Raw genomic sequence first — 1,230 nt, forward strand, 5'->3', positions numbered from 1 at the left:
GCTCCCCTACGCCGTTGGAGCCGAATACGGGGTGCCCGTGCGGGGCTCGTCCTCACACTGCGCTCTGATCCCAGCGAGAAGAGCAGTGCTGGGATCGACCACGCCGAAGAGATGGAGCTGCTGCTGGAGAACTACCACCGCCTGGCCGAGGAGCTCTCCAACGCGGCCCGGGAGCTCCGGGCGCTCATCGACGACTCCCAGAGCATCATCTTCATCAACCTGGACAGGTGAGGGCCGCCAGGGCGCAGGGCACGAACCTACAGGCTGAGTCTACAAAGTAACGAGCTTTCAGCAAATCCCACTTGGCGAGGAGTTAGGCCGCCCCATCTCGGGAAGGGCCTGGCTAACGCGGGTGGTCTGGCGCGGACTCTGGTGTGCGGAGGGGGCCGGGCCGGGCCTGAGCGGGGCTCTCGTCCGCAGCCACCGCAACGTGATGATGAGGCTGAACCTGCAGCTGACCATGGGCACCTTCTCTCTCTCGCTCTTCGGGCTGATGGGAGTTGCTTTCGGGATGAATTTGGAATCTTCCCTTGAAGAGGTGAGAATGTATTGTTTTAGTAACGCGGGGTTACTTGCTAATGTTTAGAAGGTCGGTTTTTAATGAGTGCTGTGGGACGTGAAATGCAGTGGACCCTGCAGCTCGCGGCCTGCCGGTGTTCCTGGGCCCTGTGTAACAGAGGGGCACGTGTGTAGCCCAGGCTCCTCGCACTTCGCAGGACACACCCCTGCATTTGGGGATGGCTCGGTGACACCGCTTTGGCGTGTGGGGCAGTGAATGGGAGGTCTCTGTCCCGGATTCTCCTACGCCCGCCGGTGCACCTGGTAGTTTGCATACTTCACTCGGGTTTGTCGCTGCGCTCTGAAAACACGTTACCCCGCTTCACGGATGAGAAGGCCGAGGCTCAGGGAGGGACGGTCATGCCCCCGTGCAGAGCTAGGAAGGAGGCGCGTCCCATTCTGCGCAGCCGCCTTCCCTCACGGGAGCATGGCGGCCTCGGGGCTTCCAGCACGGTGGCACCGCATGTGTCAGGCAGCTTCTTCCTCTAAGCGTCCCATGTGGCTGAGTGAGCCCACCTGGCCCCAGGCCGTCCCCGTCGGTGTGACGGATCTGAATGAGCCCAGCTGGCCCTGGGCCATCCCGTCGGTGTGACATATCTGAGTGAGCCCACCTGGCCCCGGGCCGTCCCATCGGTGTGACGGATCTGAGTGAGCCCAGCTGGGCCCGGGGCG

General features: G+C 63.0%; 1 protein-coding gene across 1 annotated transcript in view; it reads left to right on the forward strand.

Moving 5' to 3' along the window:
• MRS2 (magnesium transporter MRS2) overlaps positions 1-1,230 on the forward strand; it is a 24,864-nt gene that overhangs the window by 18,128 nt on the left and 5,506 nt on the right. The window contains exons 13-14 of the mRNA XM_027770555.1: positions 75-227; positions 421-538. Of these exons, the coding sequence (XP_027626356.1) occupies positions 75-227; positions 421-538 (271 nt within the window). The remainder of the gene's footprint in view (positions 1-74; positions 228-420; positions 539-1,230) is intronic.

This window comes from Tupaia chinensis, unplaced genomic scaffold (assembly GCF_000334495.1).
Source record: "Tupaia chinensis unplaced genomic scaffold, TupChi_1.0 Scaffold000141_1, whole genome shotgun sequence".
NCBI lineage: Eukaryota > Metazoa > Chordata > Mammalia > Scandentia > Tupaiidae > Tupaia > Tupaia belangeri.